The 15,449-nt window shown below is 46.4% G+C and overlaps 1 protein-coding gene across 1 annotated transcript in view; it reads right to left on the bottom strand.

The window, feature by feature from the left end:
* Positions 1 to 15,449, bottom strand: part of IFT88 (intraflagellar transport 88) — a 201,417-nt gene that overhangs the window by 16,453 nt on the left and 169,515 nt on the right. The window contains exons 22-24 of the mRNA XM_063951641.1: positions 8,887 to 8,952; positions 8,233 to 8,339; positions 6,623 to 6,692 (exon numbers count right to left, since the gene is read on the bottom strand). Of these exons, the coding sequence (XP_063807711.1) occupies positions 6,623 to 6,692; positions 8,233 to 8,339; positions 8,887 to 8,952 (243 nt within the window). The remainder of the gene's footprint in view (positions 1 to 6,622; positions 6,693 to 8,232; positions 8,340 to 8,886; positions 8,953 to 15,449) is intronic.

Consider the following 15,449-nt stretch of genomic DNA (forward strand, 5'->3'; position numbering starts at 1 on the left):
CCTAGAAGCCGGCCCCCCACCCTGGGATCCCCCAGAGGGAGGCCCGCCCCGTCATGCGGCAGGCTTATCTGTCTTGGAAGCTGGCTGACGGGCCGCCCAGGCTCTTTTGGGCTTAGGCTTACCAGGTTTGGAAGTGCAGGCCTGCTTGTTGTACGCCTGACCTTTTGCTTTACCTGAAGGACGAAAAGGGCAAAAGGAAGTACCTTTAGCCTTCGACACAGAAGGAGCAGTACTTGGCAGACATGCAGTTTTGGCAGTAGCCAAGTCAGCCACAATCTTATTTAAATCCTCCCCAAACAGAATATCTCCCTTAAAAGGGAGTACCTCCAGGGTTTTTCTAGAGTCCAGATCCACAGACCAGGATCTCAGCCACAATATCCGGCGAGCCAGGACTGACGTAGTAGAGGCCTTGGCTGCCAGGATACCGGCATCAGAAGCCGCCTCCTATAACGAGAAGCTGTGACAATATATGACAAGCATTGTCCAGCATGGTCAGAGGAGATTTCAGCATCTAACTCCAAGGCTCATGCTTCAATGGCCTCTGCAGCCCAAGTAGCTGCAATAATGGGCCTTTGTGCAGCACCCATGAGGGTGTAAATCGCTTTCAGACAACCCTCCACACGTTTATCCGTAGGCTCTTTTAGAGACGTGACGGTGGTGACCAGTAGAGCTGAGGAAACCACCATACTAGCCACATGTGAGCCCGCTGGAGGAGGCGTTTCCCAATTCTTAGACAGCTTCGGCGCGAGGGGATAGCGAGCCAGCATCTTCTTTTGAGGCACAAACTTCGTACCCGGGTTTTTCCAGGGTTCCTGACGTATATCAATTAGGTGGTCAGAGTGAGGAAAAACTTGTTTAATCACCTTCTGACGCTTGAACCTATCTGGTTTCTTAGGAGGAACGGATGGCTCGGGATCATCCGTAATCTGTAAAATTAACTTAATAGCCTCCAAAAGATCAGGAACATCCACATGTGAACCACCCTCCCCATCAGCCGTATCCGAGTCAGAACCTGTGGGGTCAGTGTAAGTGCCGTCTTCATCCGACGAGGTGTCAGTGACAGCAGTGGATTGTGAGGAGACAAGCGCTTAGAGGACCCCTTGGACGTAGGCGAGCAACGGTCAGACTTTTTAGTAGTCAGGGACTGGTTCAACTTCTTTATTTGAGCAGATAAATCGTCCGCCCACGGAGGGTTAGCTGCAGGGACCACAAACGGTTGCACCGGCATTGGGGGTCCCATAGGGGGTGTTAGTTTATGAACTAGCGTATGCAGAAGCGTGGAAAAAGCAGCCCACGCGGGTCATTATTTGCCCCCGTTGCCACCGTCACGCTGGGGGGCAAGCAGCCTCCAGAACCAGAGCCCAAAGCTGCTATACTCTCCTCATAGGTATCTGCGGCTTCAGCAACACCGGCAGTGTGTTCAGCCCCAGAACCGTTACCCTCAGAAGCAGACATGATATAACTTGCAGTATCAGGTAACACAGTACAATTTGTCAGCAGCACAATACCTCTAGCCCAAACCCCTGCGCAGTGTAGTCAGCACCAGCAGAGATAAAGGAGAGATATGGTGAGTAAATCACAGAGAAAAATACGTAATACAGTATATCTTTGTGAAAATCCTATATTAGATAAAACCTGACGCACCAAGCCTCCTCAGGTTATAGAATATAGGAATAGCAGGTTGAATGAAAGACACGAAATGGACACCACTCAGCTATCAAATGCACACACAAATAGTCACAGTCTGTACAATGCAGAGGTAATTACTAACAATAATACTGCACTGGATTAGCTTACACAGCTATATAACAATAGATATAACAGTACACAGTAAGAACTGGATGTATATCACAGGGTAATTGTACTAGGAAACCCTGACTAAGTGCACTCTTTCTTAACTAACACTGACTAAAAAAGGCAGATAGAATACTTAAGTGTCTTGTAAAGTCACAGCACTGACAACCAGGCGGCTTTACATAGAAGGATTTGCCCAAGCATTCCTAGGAACAGTGAGCTGAGGGATAATGGCGCCGCAGACACTGCCAGGGAGTAAGGGAGAGACAGATATGCAGCTCCAGGGCGGGAACATTTGCAGAAAATGGCGCCCTGGGGCTGGGGGAGGGGCTTCAGGTCCAAACTCTATCCCCCTGCTGGCAAAACCACCGGGTACTGCGGGCTCTAATAAAACGGTTTACAGAGAAAACCTGACCTGTCCCATGCCCTGGTGATCTAGTGGGATCGCCTGTACTGCCACAGTGTCCACCGCCAGCGCGCGCGGCCCGCCTCCCACTGACCGCGCCGGATCGCGATAAAGACCGGGTCCCGGTCGCCCACTTACCACCTCCCGAAGCGCGGCCACGCAATCCCGGAGAGCCCCCGTCGTGTGTGCCTGACAAGAAGAAAACCGGAGCCTCCTGCTGTAGGTACCCGGCAACCAGGGCTCGGGAGTGTACAGCGCCGCTGGGGAGAGCCGGAGCTGCAGCCGTGAATGTCCACTGACATGTAACACTGCTGCTGCCCTTGGAGTCTTCACTTTTTTCCTCAGAAAAAAGCTCTTCTTGAGCTGCCTGGAGCAGCCCCTCTGTTAAGTGCCTGCTAATGCAGCACCAACTACAAAACGGAGATCCTGTGCAGGGAGGCGGGGTGATATAGGAGGCGGCGCTATGCATTCTGGGAACAGTCAAAGCTTTGAGCCTGTTGGTGCCTCAGATCAAGATCCTACTCTACACCCCACTGTCCATTCCTTGTGGAGCCCAGTGTACCCCGCAGCAGAAACCTAAGCATTTGAACCATTTCAATAACTTCTCTCAAAATTAAAAGTTGACTGAGCACATCTATGTGGTCTGGTCCACTATTTAAGGCTATACTCTCATAAATATTCGTTTAGCCCATAAAATGACTCCACATAGTGTAGCCGATAGGTTCACGTATGAACATGGAGGGGTGGAAGTGAACACATACACATACCTGTAATGTTGCATGTAATATACGTACTGGCTGCCTGCTCCCGGGGATCAGCACTGTCTGTGTGTTTCCCAGCTGCCACTGCCGCAACCCGCCCCCCAGACTCCTGTCAAATTAGCCAATAGGGGTCTTGGAGGTTGGGCTTATGCTAGGGATGACCTTTGGTAGGTTATCAATTGATGGTCACCATCAATGAGTAACATCAATAGTGTGAAACCATCTGCAAGGGATCCATCAATGGTTCCACCCACCGATGGACACCCTACGTTACAATTCAGTAGGATGTGGGCCAATGAGAGACCAGGAGCGGAGCTTCGTGGGAGTGACGGGGGCGGGGTTAAGCTCAGTGTCCTGACACTTTATTAAAAAAAAAAAAAATTAGTTGCTTGTGCATCATAAATGATGGAAAACCATCTGGTTCTCTGTCATCGATGCTTATACATAATAATAATAATAATAATAATAATAATAATAATTTTATTTATATAGCACTCTTTCTCAAGGCGCTTAACAGATACAAAGCATAATATAGTACAGAAAATAATGAAGTACAGAAGCTTTTCATAAAATACAGAAGCATGAAGATACTAAAGGGACATTATGGAAATGCTTGAGTAAACAGGAAAATCTTGAGTCTACTTTTGAAGGATTCTATAGTTGGGGCCTCTCGCACTGTGCAGGGAAGTGAGTTCTATAGAGTCGGAGACGCATGACTAAAAACTCGACCCCCAGATTGCAGTAATCGAGTGGGGCAGTATGGGGTCAGAAGCTACTTCAGGTACCTTGGGCCCTGGTCATGTAATGCTTTGAAACTCAATAAGCCAATCTTGAAGATGATTCGCCATCTTACAGGCAGCCACTGAAGGGAGCAGAGGATGGGTGTTATGTGGCTAGAACGGGGCTGGTCGGTTAACAGCATGGCAGTGTGTTTTGCACCAGCTGTAAGCGGTGCAATTCTTTTGATGGGAGACCAAGGTAGAGGGCATTACAGTAGTCTAATCGAGATGATACAAATGCATGTATGACTTTTGGCAGATCATCTGAGGGAATTAAGTGCTTGATTCTGGCTATGATCCTCAGGTGAAATAATGAGGATTTGATTGCGGCTGATATCTGATGTTTAAGTGTCAAGCCACCATCCAGGACAACGCCAAGATTCCGCACACGATCAGTGGTTTGTAATTCTGAATCCCCGAGTGTAAGTCCAGTTGGTTGGCTATGTTGCAGTCTTGTCCTTTGATGTTGCGGTCCTATCATAAGGACCTCTGTTTTATCCAGTCACAGCCAACTGGCACTCATCCACTCCTGGAGTTCAGCTAGACAGCCATTTAGGGTTGCTATTGGGTTATCAGTGCCCGGAGCAAAGAACAAGTACAGTTGTGTATCATCTGCATAGCAGTGGTAGATCAGCCCATGTCGCCTGATTATTTCACCCAGCGAGAGCATGTATATTGCAAAAAGCATGGGGGATAGTATAGAACCTTGTGGAACACCACATGGCAATGGCACTGATGGTGATGAGTATACTCCAGACGGTACTCTCTGTGACCTACCTGTGAGAAATGATTTGAACCAGCTTAGGACTGTGCCATCCAGTCCACAAAATGTATCAGTCGCTCAATCAGAAGCCCATGGTCCACGGTATCAAATGCTGCAGAGAGATCCAGAAGGATTAATATTGAACAGTCACCTCTGTCTCTTGCCATCAGAAGATCATTTAACACACACACCAGGGCTGTTTCAGTGCTATGTCTTCTTCTGAATCCTGATTGGAATGGATCATAAATATCTTGGGTTGTCAAGCGGGTTTCCAGTTGATTTGCAACCACTTTCTCAATAACCTTTCCTAGAAAAAGAAGGTTTGATACCGGTCTGTAGTTGGTCATGCAGTCGGGATCTAAATTAGGTTTTTTAAAAAGAGGTCTAACAATTGCTTCCTTTAGGGGTCCAGGAAAAATGCCTGTCTGCAAAGACAGGACCAATTATATCCATACAACCTATTAGAAGCTTGGTTGAGGCAGGGTCCAGATCACAGGTGGTAGGACGCAAAATCCGAGCAATTTCAGCAATGTCCTTTACATCCACTGGGTTAAAGCTGGTCCATGAAGGCCAAGCTAAGTGCTGCGTCCCGAGTGCAGCAGCGGCGGCAGCTGTGAAACACATAGCGCTGATCCCTGGGGTCAGACAGCCAGCACATACATATATTGCATACATTACAGGTATGTTTATATGTGACAAACACCCCCCCTCCCCTCAACCAAATTAAATCCATCCAACGCATGGTCTAAAGCCAGGTACACACTATAAGATTTCGCCCAACGTAGACAGATTCAGACTGACCTAAACGATCCTGATGTACAGCATATACACACTACCCAATAATCATTTTCCCTTTGATTTCAAATCATCTCACCAATAGTGTCTCCATACAGTAGACATCGGCCAGGGTCCGTACACAGACAGGAATGACATAGTGTGTGTGCAGCACACGCTATATCGGGAGCAGACTACACAATCTGGACTGTCGGTCCCTGGTGCAGTGACGCACAATAAACAATCTGTCAGGTCGGCCCGACAGCTGTATAGTGTGTACCTAGCTTAGCCCACACTCCTGGTGAAATGGATCAAAATGAAAAGTCTTTAAGAAGAAAAATTACCTGGCAGAAAGAACTCGTTAATCACTGCTACCAGACACAGGGACAGATTCAGTTACATGCAAGAAGCTTTGCTACATGTGTATGTAACAGTCATTATTGTAAGGAGTTCTACACTCATCCCCTAGGCGCAGAAACAAGCAAGAGAAGCCAGTCCGGCAGGCAGCTCACGTGTAACTGCATCTGCCCCATAGGGGAATATTTCACATCTATAAGCATTAGTAGCACTATATCCTGAATGTGGCAGAACTGTAACAGCAGCTGAGTTCTTTCCTGTAATCTGGTTACCATGGCTGTGTCACTCACCTAATGCATAACAGAATGACACCACTTACTGTAAGTGGCTTATGTCATAGAACGGTGACACGTGCACACCTTGGTAACTTTATACTTGCTTCACTGGGTTGGAGCACATTACATCTATTCACAAAAGTATCATTAGGGGTTTTATTAAAGGATTGAGGGGCATTCTGTTCTGATAAATATCATCTCTTATTGCCACTATTCTTTTATAACGTTACGACCTCTCTGGATGCTTTTTCTTACTCTTATTATATTAGTATGCAGTTATGTATAACAGGCTGCAGTAACCTGTAAATCCAGTCTTGATGGAACTACAAATCCTAACATGCCCTGCCATAAGCTGGCAGTGTATGCTGAGGCTTGTGGTGCCACAGCTTGCCCATGACTCCTTTAGAAAGGGCAGGTAGTAAAACATTTACACTAAAGCAAACACAGGCAGGGATTTGTAGATCCATCACACTTGGGAGAACTATAGGTTACTTGAACCTGCACAAGATACAAATCCTGATGGTCATCCTATAGTAAGCACCTCCATGTCCTGCTAACTGCACTCCATACTGGCCTATGGGTAGGCATGCTAGTCTGAGGAGGACAGGAGAAAGGAAGGACTGGGATGCTGGGTCACCGATGGCGGCATTGCCTAAATACCAGCTTCTGTACTGTACTGGCAAAAACATTTATGTGGTCACCACAGGCCTTACCACTGCTTGCGCTGCCCTCTCTGCCATCTCTCCGACTACGGCCGCTCCCGTCTCTGCCAGATCTTACCCGCTGCAAAGGCAATAGGGAATGGTTATTAATGCCAGCTGTAAGAGGTGAACATATATCATACACATGGCACAGATCCGCCAGCCTCTCCCCATGTTTTTACATATGAAGGTTTCATTTGGGGAATACAATGTAAGCTTCATTCTGCACATATTTTGTTCTAGATCACATAATAAATATTGCAGATATATATTGGTCTCAGAACCAGGAGATATACTTGGCAGAACAATGCAGTCTGGAGGAGGAAATAGGTTTGTTGAAAGCATCTGTCTAAACCTTAATATGAAACAATTGTCAGAAATATGATGGGAATTTACAATGAAAATACAATTCTTGGCTGAAATGTGGTGACCTGGATTCCTTCTTCAGTAGAGCGCTGCACACGTATAACCCTTCATTTTACATTAGTCAGAGTCATGGGTGCGATAACAAGGCAGCGATGAGACCGTTGTATTGCAGCTCAGAAATCTTTATAAGGATGTTCCTTTCAGACACGCCTCCCACTGGACGTATCTATAATGAGTGCAGTGTGTGCAGGGCACACGGGCCCGCGGTCCAGGGGGGGCCACCCCCGTACACACTGCCCCATTTGTTTAATACTTACCTCTCTGGAGTCCCCCATCGGACCCATCCCTGCTCAGCAGCGCAATAGAGTCTGAACACTAGGGGGAACAAACGCTATTGCGCCTGGTGAAAACTCCGGAAAGGTGGCACGATGGCCATCTTTCCGGAGTTTCGTGCATGCGCATTAAGAAAATGTTCGGGAAAACGGCCACCGCACCATGTTCCCAGAGGTTTGTGCATATACAAAAGAGTCTGTGCTCAGACTCTATTGCCGCTGCGGAGAAGGATGGTACCGCAGGGGGACTCCGGAGAGGTAAGTATTAAAACCTGTGCATCAGTCAGAGAGAAGGGATCGCCTGATGCAGAAGGCTGCACACGGGCCACCTCCTCTCTTAAAACGCCCCCGACACCTCCCCTCATTCTCTCTACACTGTGACCCCCCCCCAGGTGTCTGCCCTGGAACCACATGTCACTGTACTACCAGTATCACACCACCCAACTCTCTTCACCACTACTTAATTACAATGTACCACAGCACAAGCTATTGCCCCCTACAGGGCCAGATTAAGGGCATCACGGGCCTGGACTGAGAAGGGAGGAGCTGTGACCTGTGCTGTAGCATCATTATGTGCAAGAACTAGAAGTACAATTTGTATATGTATGATGATAGACCTATGTTTATGTTGAGGCCTGAAGTTGTAGCTCCATCCGCTCCATTGTTAATCTGGCCCTGAACCTCTGTCATCTGGTTTAGTTAACTAAACCTAAAATTCAACATTAACTTTACATAGCCCAAAAACAGCTGGAGTGTTCTCCCTTCCCCATCATTCAGGACAATGCATATTACATCAGTTAGATGTGGCCAGACTATACCAAGCTAGATGCCAAATCAGGAACTTGCCCTACCCCATAGTGATGCTAGTTAGAGACGCTCCACCCTTCTAACATGACAACCTGCCTGGCTGGAGAACACGTTTACCTGTTCCTTTAATTCCTTCATTTTCTCAACCTTCTTCAACTTTGTTGCATATTCTTGCACTTCCTTCAACCCAGTATCTGTGCACAGCCGCACCAGGTACCGCAGGCCTGTATGTGGGTGATTGAACACCACAGACATTTTATAGGAGAACCAATTGATTTATTAAAGCAAATTGATCATAATAATATAACAGTTCACATTTGGATAACCCCTTATCAAACAAGCCTGCCTCCATTGGTGACAGTGATTGGGGATCCACTACCAGGAACCCCAATAGTGCCAGAAGCCAATTGTTAGACTAAATGCAACAAAGCCCATCCTCCCTAAGTCCATCACACACCACACAGCTGTACTGGGCTTTAGGGATATCCATCTGCTGTATGGAGGAGCCTTGGGGAGGGTGCAAGGGGCAGGCGGTGGGGGTGAAAGGTAAGGCATAGCCCACTCAGCATTACTTGGCAGCTAAAACTAAACGATGACAACAGCAGAAATCTCATCCCAAGGAGTGTTATATATTGCACGTGCCAAGCATATGAATATACAGCAGTTTCATGTAGATGCAAATTAAGGTGGGTTATCTCTATTGTAATAGTAATTTATATTGTTTACTTACAATACACAATGCAAGGTAAATAAATAAAAAACAATCCTTACATTCAACATTATCCGGGAATTTCCGGTGAATATCCTTATATTTATCAAGGGCTTTTTGATAGTTACCTGACAAAAAAGAATAAAAATAAGACAAAAAGGAGTTAATACAATAGCTAAATAAAAAAATAAAAAAAGCCCATGGAAACAGTGACTATTCAATACCAAACAACGCATAACTCACAGCTGCTCACTTTCAGCTAAGTCTAACAGACAACAAAACTAGAAATAGGAATGAATAGATGCACGGTGGAACCAAACCCCAAACCTAAAACACTAATTTCAAATTTTATCATGTTTATTGAATATTGTTTATCAAAAATATACCCGTACTATGAAAAAAAACCCTCCACTTTGCGAGGCAGTTTAATAATATAAAAAAAGCTAAAAGGGGTGGTTAGGAAACACTTACAGGGGCGTTCATTGATCTGCAGGAGTGTGCACATACCCGCTTTCTGCTTACGTGAATTCTCAAGCACCTCACTCAAATTATAAGTTTGAGACCTAAGTGACGCTAGCAGTATTTTTAGCATACGCACTGAAATTAATGGGCAGTTTAATATACTAGCCCATCAGAATTGTTGTTTTCATGCTCTGACCAATCAGAGTGAAGTCATTAATTTGAATAGAAATAACAGGCGCTAAATATGCCTGTGATTCACGTGGGGGACAAGTGCAGCGTCATTCTATATGGTTTTCTTTTCTTGCCAAGCCAGGAATTGGAAGTTACTTGAAACGAAGAGGGACTCTCCCTTCCATCCGAGTAATATATAGGAAAAAGAGGGAATGTGTTGGGTAATATTTTTCAGTAAAGGACTTTTACAACAGCATGTGCCTGTGTTTTTAGGTAATGTTTTATATTTTTATAGGTGCTAGTGGGACCTAGGCAGCCATTACATTTAGGCATGGCAAGGCTTGCTGGGACCTAGAGTGCAACAATAATTAAACATATAAATCTATTAATTACAATAATTGTCTCCACGCCCCCTGCTACGTGGGTGGGGGAAAAGCCATAGTCCTTTTTTGAATCACGTCGCCCTTGAGTATCAGAATTTTTTTCACGGCACCCCTAAGCCAAATGTTTTTTGTTGAGAAATTTAGAATTTTTTTTTAAGTAAATTGTGTTTAATTGTGCCATCCTTAGGTTGAATTGTGCGGTGAGGGACAAGATTTGCTTCTGATTGTCCACATACTTTATGATTGGCAGCCACCAGCTCTGGTTTTGCCTATTTCATTAACCATAAACACTTTTAATTGGTCCTGGACCACCAACCCAGGGCACCCCTGCAAGTGTCTTGAGGCACCCCAGGGTGCCATGGCACACAGTTTGAGAACCACTGTCGTAGGGTAAAAAGCCCCATGATAATTAGCATTACATGGGATGAAGGGGTGTGGGATGACTTTTCCTGGCACATTTCCGGAGAATTTGGGCTGGTGAGGCGTGCTTACTTTTGGTATGTTTCTGGAGATTTTGTGCCCACTTACAGTCTATCTGCAGGTGTTTGTAGCTCCCTGTAAATCGTCAAAATCGTAAAAGTTTGGATATCTGGCAGTTATTACATTCCCCCGCATGTTAGAATATTGTAGCATAGTGTTTAACCCTTTCAAGTCTGTTTCTATTTTCAACCACACAGGCAAATTTTTCATGGAGAAAATTGAAGAAGTTAATTTAAAAGTACCGTATATACTCGAGTATAAGTCGACCCGAATATAAGCCGAGGCACCTAATTCTACCACAAAAACCTGGGAAAACGTATTGACTCGAGTATAAGCCTAGGGTGGGAAATGCAGCTCTAGCCGTACACAGCCCTCAGTGCCAGATATGCCCTCATACTGCCAGATATGCCCCCACAGTGCCAGATATGCCCCACAGTGCCTGATGTGCCAGATATGCCCTCATGCTGCCAAATATGCCCCACAGTGCCAGATGTGCCAGATAAGCCCTCATGCTGCCAAATATGCCCCACAGTGCCAGATGTGCCACATATGCCCCACAGTGCCAGATGTGCCAGATATGCCCTCATGCTGCCAGATATGCCCTCATGCTGCCAGATATGCCCCACAGTGCCAGATATGCCCTCATGCTGCCAGATATGCCATCATGCTGCCAGATATGCCCCTCGCCACATATGCCCCTCATGTTGCCACATATGCCCCTCATACTGCCACATATGCCCCTCATGCTGCCACATATGCCCCCTCCCCAAGTGCCAAATATGCTCCCCCAGTGCCTGTTACTTACCCCTCCGTCGATCCCGCGCTGTCTTCTGAAGGAGGGACACAGAGCGCACCGCGCGCGCCTCTCCTGTGTCCCTCCTGCATCTCCGGCGGCCGCGGCGGGTCTATTAAAGGAAGTGCCGGTTCGTGATCAGAGGTCACGAACGGGTACTTCCTTTAATAGACCCGCCGCTGCCGCCGGAGATGCAGGAGGGACACAGGAGAGGCGCGCGCTGTGCGCTCCGTGTCCCTCCTTCACACTGCACTGCCACTGACTCGAGTATAAGCAGAGGTGGCTTTTTCAGCACAAAAAAAAGTGCTGAAAAAGTCGGCTTATACTCGAGTATATACGGTACATTGTTCAAAAATATGAAGTGGCAATGACCTTGTTACCATCAATGGGCACAACCTGAACTACTCAACAAATCAGCTTGAAGTATCGAATGGGTTAATTGTATCAGCAGAACATGATTAATGGATAAAACAACAGGATTGGTTTCTATCCAAGACCACATCTGGTGAGCACCATGAAGTCACACTCTGTCTCCAACAAGATTGCTATAGTGACTATACATTGTAACCACTGTTATATACATTTTACATGACAAAATATCATTATATAATTAGCATTCTTTAAAAATTATCTCGTAAGGTGTTTTGCAGGTGTTTATGTTTGCAGTTACAAATAGAGAGAAGAGATAGAAAAGGTAAAAGACATGTCACAAATCCTGTATATTGTATGTAACACATTTGTATTGTAGATATGACAAAGGTCATTATACTGCATAAACTCTACAATACTGGTAAATACTGGTAAAGAAAAAAGAACATGAATGTACATGACCAGGAAAATTAAGGAAGGTAGGGAAGGAAAAGGAAGGCAGGGAAGATTAAGGAAGGGAGGGAAGAGTAAAGAAGGGAGGGAAGATTAAGGAAGGGAGGAAGGAAAATTAAAGGATGAAGACTAAGGAAGAGAGAGAGGGAAGAAAAATGAAGCGAGGGAGATTAAGGAAGGAAAATTAAACAAGTACATTTACAAAGGAGAAGGTCCTAACAGAACTCTCAAAGCTGAGAGTGGACAAATCTATGGGGCACATTCAAGGATACTAAAATAATTTAAAGAGGTGCTGGTAGCACCATTAACAGAATTATTCAACCAGTCATTAGCTACAGGAGTAATTCCAGAGAACTGGAAAAGAGTGAACGTAGTCCCACTGCACAAAAGTGGAAGCAAGGAAGAGGCAAACAACTACAGACCAGTGAGTCTTACATCAGTAGTAGGGAAACTGATGGAATCAGTCTTAAAAGAAAAAGTTGTAGATTATCTCAAATCCAGCAATTTACAGGATCCCAAACAGCATGGATTCACTGGGGGAAGTCCATGTCAAACAAATCTTATTGACTTTTTTGACTGTGTGACAAAAGTGATGGATAAAGGTGGAGCCATGGATATAGCTTATCTAGACTTTAGTAAGGCTTTTGACACTGTTCCACATCGCAGACTGCTCAATAAACTTGAAAGTTTGGGATTGGATACTAGGATTATTGAATGGATCTTGGCTGCAGGATAGAAAACAGAGAGTGAGTGCATTCACAGGAGGGAAATGTTACTAGTGGAGTACCCCAGGGATCTGTACTTGGACCAGTGCTTTTTAAATAAGATTTTACTCACCGGTAAATCTATTTCTCGTAGTCCGTAGTGGATGCTGGGAACTCCGTAAGGACCATGGGGAATAGACGGGGCTCCGCAGGAGACTGGGCACTCTAAAAGAAAGATTAGGTACTATCTGGTGTGCACTGGCTCCTCCCTCTATGCCCCTCCTCCAGACCTCAGTTAGGATACTGTGCCCGGAAGAGCTGACACAATAAGGAAGGATTTTGAATCCCGGGTAAGACTCATACCAGCCACACCAATCACACCGTATAACTCGTGATACTATACCCAGTTAACAGTATGAAATATAACTGAGCCTCTCAACAGATGGCTCAACAATAACCCTTTAGTTAGGCAATTACTATATACAAGTATTGCAGACAATCCGCACTTGGGATGGGCGCCCAGCATCCACTACGGACTACGAGAAATAGATTTACCGGTGAGTAAAATCTTATTTTCTCTGATGTCCTAGTGGATGCTGGGAACTCCGTAAGGACCATGGGGATTATACCAAAGCTCCCAAACGGGCGGATGACTCTGCAGCACCGAATGAGAGAACTCAAGGTCCTCCTCAGCCAGGGTATCAAATTTGTAGAATTTAGCAAACGTGTTTGCCCCTGACCAAGTTGCAGCTCGGCAAAGTTGTAAAGCCGAGACCCCTCGGGCAGCCGCCCAAGAAGAGCCCACTTTCCTCGTGGAATGGGCTTTTACTGATTTAGGATGCGGCAATCCAGCCGCAGAATGCGCCAGCTGAATTGTGCTACAAATCCAGCGAGCAATAGTCTGCTTAGAAGCAGGAGCACCTAGTTTGTTGGGTGCATACAGGATAAAAAGCGAGTCAGTTTTCCTGACTCCAGCCGTCCTGGAAACATAAATTTTCAAGGCCCTGACTACGTCCAGTAACTTGGAATCTTCCAAGTCCCTAGTAGCCGCAGGCACTACAATAGGTTGGTTCAAGTGAAAAGCTGATACCACCTTAGGGAGAAACTGGGGACGAGTCCTCAATTCTGCCCTATCCATATGGAAAATCAGATAAGGGCTTTTACATGACAAAGCCGCCAATTCTGACACACGCCTGGCCGAAGCCAAGGCCAATAACATGAGCACTTTCCACGTGAGATATTTCAGATCCACAGTTTGAAGTGGCTCAAACCAATGTGATTTCAGGAAACTCAACACCACGTTGAGATCCCAAGGTGCCACAGGAGGCACAAAAGGGGGCTGAATATGTAGCACTCCCTTTACAAATGTCTGAACTTCAGGCATTGAAGCCAGTTCTTTCTGGAAGAAAATCGACAGAGCCGAGATCTGGACCTTAATGGAACCCAATTTTAGGCCCATAGTCACTCCCGACTGTAGGAAGTGCAGAAAACGACCCAGCTGAAATTCCTCTGTAGGGGCCTTCCTGGCCTCACACCACGCAACATATTTTCGCCAAATACGGTGATAATGGTTTGCGGTTACTTCTTTCCTGGCTTTTATCAGCGTAGGAATGACTTCCTCCGGAATGCCCTTTTCCTTTAGGATCCGGAATTCAACTGCCATGCCGTCAAACACAGCCGCGGTAAGTCTTGGAACAGACAGGGCCCCTGCTGTAGCAGATCCTGTCTGAGCGGTAGAGGCCATGGGTCCTCTGATATAATTTCTTGAAGTTCTGGGTACCAAGCTCTTCTTGGCCAATCCGGAACCACGAGTATCGTTCTTACTCCTCGCCTTCTTATTATTCTCAGTACCTTTGGTATGAGAGGCAGAGGAGGGAACACATAAACCGACTGGTACACCCACGGTGTCACTAGAGCGTCCACAGCTATCGCCTGAGGGTCCCTTGACCTGGCGCAATATCTCTTTAGCTTTTTGTTGAGGCGGGACGCCATCATGTCCACCTGTGGCCTTTCCCAACGGTTTACCAACAGTTTGAAGACTTCTGGATGAAGTCCCCACTCTCCCGGGTGTAGGTCGTGTCTGCTGAGGAAGTCTGCTTCCCAGTTGTCCACTCCCGGAATGAACACTGCTGACAGTGCTACGACGTGATTTTCCGCCCACCGGAGAATCCTTGTGGCTTCTGCCATCGCCATCCTGCTTCTTGTGCCGCCCTGTCGGTTTACATGGGCGACTGCCGTGATGTTGTCTGATTGGATCAGTACCGGCTGGTTTTGAAGCAGGGGCCTTGCCTGACTTAGGGCATTGTAAATGGCCCTCAGTTCCAGAATATTTATGTGTAGGGACGACTCCTGACTTGACCAAAGTCCTTGGAAATTTCTTCCCTGTGTGACTGCCCCCCAGCCTCGAAGGCTGGCATCCGTGGTCACCAGGACCCAGTCCTGTATGCCGAATCTGCGGCCCTCTAGAAGATGAGCACTCTGCAGCCACCACAGCAGAGACACCCTGGTCCTTGGAGACAGGGTTATCAGCCGATGCATCTGAAGATGCGATCCCGACCACTTGTCCAAGAGGTCCCACTGGAAGGTTCTTGCATGGAACCTGCCGAATGGAATTGCTTCGTATGAAGCCACCATTTTTCCCAGGACTCGTGTGCAGTGATGCACCGATACCTGTTTTGGTTTCAGGAGGTCTCTGACTAGAGATGACAGCTCCTTGGCTTTCTCCTGCGGGAGAAACACTTTTTTCTGTTCTGTGTCCAGAACCATCCCCAGGAACAGTAGGCGTGTGGAAGGAACCAGCTGTGACTTTG

The sequence above is a fragment of the Pseudophryne corroboree genome, chromosome 2, assembly GCF_028390025.1.
Source record: "Pseudophryne corroboree isolate aPseCor3 chromosome 2, aPseCor3.hap2, whole genome shotgun sequence".
In the NCBI taxonomy this organism is placed as follows: Eukaryota; Metazoa; Chordata; class Amphibia; order Anura; family Myobatrachidae; genus Pseudophryne; species Pseudophryne corroboree.